At 59.8% G+C, this 2,122-nt stretch overlaps 1 protein-coding gene across 2 annotated transcripts in view; it reads right to left on the bottom strand.

Moving 5' to 3' along the window:
- Window positions 1-699: 699 nt before the first annotated feature.
- SELENOM (selenoprotein M) overlaps window positions 700-2,122 on the bottom strand; it is a 2,136-nt gene continuing 713 nt past the window's right edge. Inside the window, exons 4-6 of one of the 2 annotated variants that reach the window (XM_066979103.1) lie at window positions 1,694-1,772; window positions 1,240-1,467; window positions 700-1,159 (exon numbers count right to left, since the gene is read on the bottom strand). In XM_066979103.1, coding sequence (XP_066835204.1) covers window positions 1,255-1,467; window positions 1,694-1,772 — 292 coding nt within the window. In that variant the 3' untranslated portion in view covers window positions 700-1,159; window positions 1,240-1,254. Of the gene's footprint in view, window positions 1,468-1,693; window positions 1,773-2,122 lie in introns of both variants that reach the window. The other variant, XM_066979102.1, reaches the window with a different exon arrangement.

Below are 2,122 nucleotides of genomic sequence, written 5' to 3'. Positions count from 1 at the left end.
TGCCTCTGCATCCAGTCTTTCTCCCCACCCCCTCCAAGCCACACGGCTGCATGGAGCCCCCGGAGCAACCTGCCTGCAGCGTGCAAGGCTGCCTCCCTCTGCCCGGGGGCATTTGCAGCCCCACCTGCATGGAGACCCCTCTGCCTGCATCTGTATGCAGGCCTGCTCACCTGTCCCCGAGGTGACACGTGGCAAGCACAGCTCCTGCACAGGGACAATACCCAGAGCTGAGAGGAACCATTCATGTCCCACCCCAGCTGAGGGCTTACTGCCCCCCACAGCCAGGTCTGGCACAGAGAAGTGCCCATGCTCCCAACAGAACGAAACAGAGCCAGGTCTGCAGGCAGCACAGCTGCTCCCTGCTCTGTCAAATCCAGGTATCTCAGCAGGGCCGACACAGCTGGTGGGCTTCAGATCTACACCACAGGACCCAGACCTGGGCTTACACACCATCTGCCTGACCCCCATGTGAGCAGCTGTGCCCGAAGCTGCATTGACTGATCTGTCTGCCCGCAGCAGCACAGGAACCGCAGAGCTGGTCTGGGGGTTGGTATGTCAGCCTGCCGGTGGTGACCGGGCACCCAGGGTGACCCTGTGGCCCCCTCCACCTCTGCCAGCTGCTCTGTGGCACCCAGCTCCTCCAGGCATTGATGCATGCCCCACTGAGCCCACCCTGGAAAGATGACAATATGCAGCGGATCGTAAGCAAAAGTTTTACTGTGTGCTCAATATGAGGCAACCCTGCTGGTGGTGTAAAGCCATACCCTCCTAGGAGGCAGCTTTCCCACCTCCAGGACTCAGCACATCTACTCTCAGCACCTGGGGCTTTCTGCTGAGGGTTTCATCCTGTCCTGTGCAGGTAGGATATCGCTGTCCAGCACCAGGAGTTGACTAAACCTTGGGGCACGGTAAAGGAACAATGAGATTACTGCTCCTTCAGATTGGCCATGTCACAATGGCTGGGGTGGGGGAAGGCACTAACGGGCAGATACGGCTCACTTGGATGTCCTCAGTGCACAGGCAGCCTCTGCTGAAGTCTAGAGCTGCTCAGGGCATCCTCGGGGAAGAGGCTATGGAACACTGAGCAACAGTGGGGGGAGCTGGAAAGATTTCTCTGCATCGCGGTCAAACCCTTGTCACCCCATGGATCTGTTCCCAGCTGCATATGAAGAGGCAGCTGTTCTAACATCCTCATCCTCACCCACTAAGGCTGCAGGACCTTCCACCCCTTCTACCCACCCTTTGCACCGCTCACTAGAGGTCTGGATGTTCTTTGTTGTCATGTTCAGATGGGGTCTTGCTGTCAGTTGCAGGAGCTTTGGGGAGCTGCAGGGTGGGCAGAGGCTTAGCAGGGGCAAACTGGAACTCCTCGGGAACAGGGGCATCAGGCGTCTCCTTGCGGTAGAAGCCCAGCTCCTGCACCAGCTGGTTGATCTCCTCCCGGGTCATGTCACTCAGGGGGATTCTCTGCACAGAGACAGGGATTGCAGCCTCTTCAGACCCATCCCAGGTGCCCTGCACTGGGAGGCATGGGCTCTGGTGGTTGCAGGCCCCTGCCACCACTCTCCCACAGCACCCCACTGAGCAGCCGGTACCACAGGGTGCTGCTGTTGGCTCTACCTGCACCAGCATGAGTAGAGCACCGTCCACCCCAGACTCCGCAGCAGTGATGAGTGTCTCATGACCCACTCACCTCCAGCTCCTCGTATCTGTAGCTGAGCAGTACAAGCTCGGGGTCGGCGCCAGGCAGGTGCTTCATCTCCAGGTTATGGCTAGCAAGCGTGTTAAGGAGTGGGCAGCACCAAGCAGGACTATGCGGCCCCCCTGTCCTGTCCCATCGCCCCATCCCGTGCTCTGTCCTATTCCCATCCCATCCCATGTCCTGTTTTGACCCGTATCCTGTCCTGCTGCAGCCCCACATCCCGTCCTGTCCCATCCCATTCTGTCCCCTGCCCTGTCACATCTTGTCCACACCCCGTCCACATCCTGTCCTGTCCCATCCCATCCCTTCCCCATCCCATCCCGTCCCCATCTCATCCCCATCCCCTCCCGTCCTGTCCCGCCCTGTCCCCATCCCATCCCATCCCCATCCCGTCCCCATCCCATCCCCACCCCATCCCCA

The sequence above is a fragment of the Anser cygnoides genome, chromosome 17, assembly GCF_040182565.1.
Source record: "Anser cygnoides isolate HZ-2024a breed goose chromosome 17, Taihu_goose_T2T_genome, whole genome shotgun sequence".
NCBI classification, from domain to species: domain Eukaryota; kingdom Metazoa; phylum Chordata; class Aves; order Anseriformes; family Anatidae; genus Anser; species Anser cygnoides.
The sequence above is the reverse complement of the archived record's forward strand: the minus strand, read 5'-3'. Positions and strand labels throughout refer to the sequence as shown.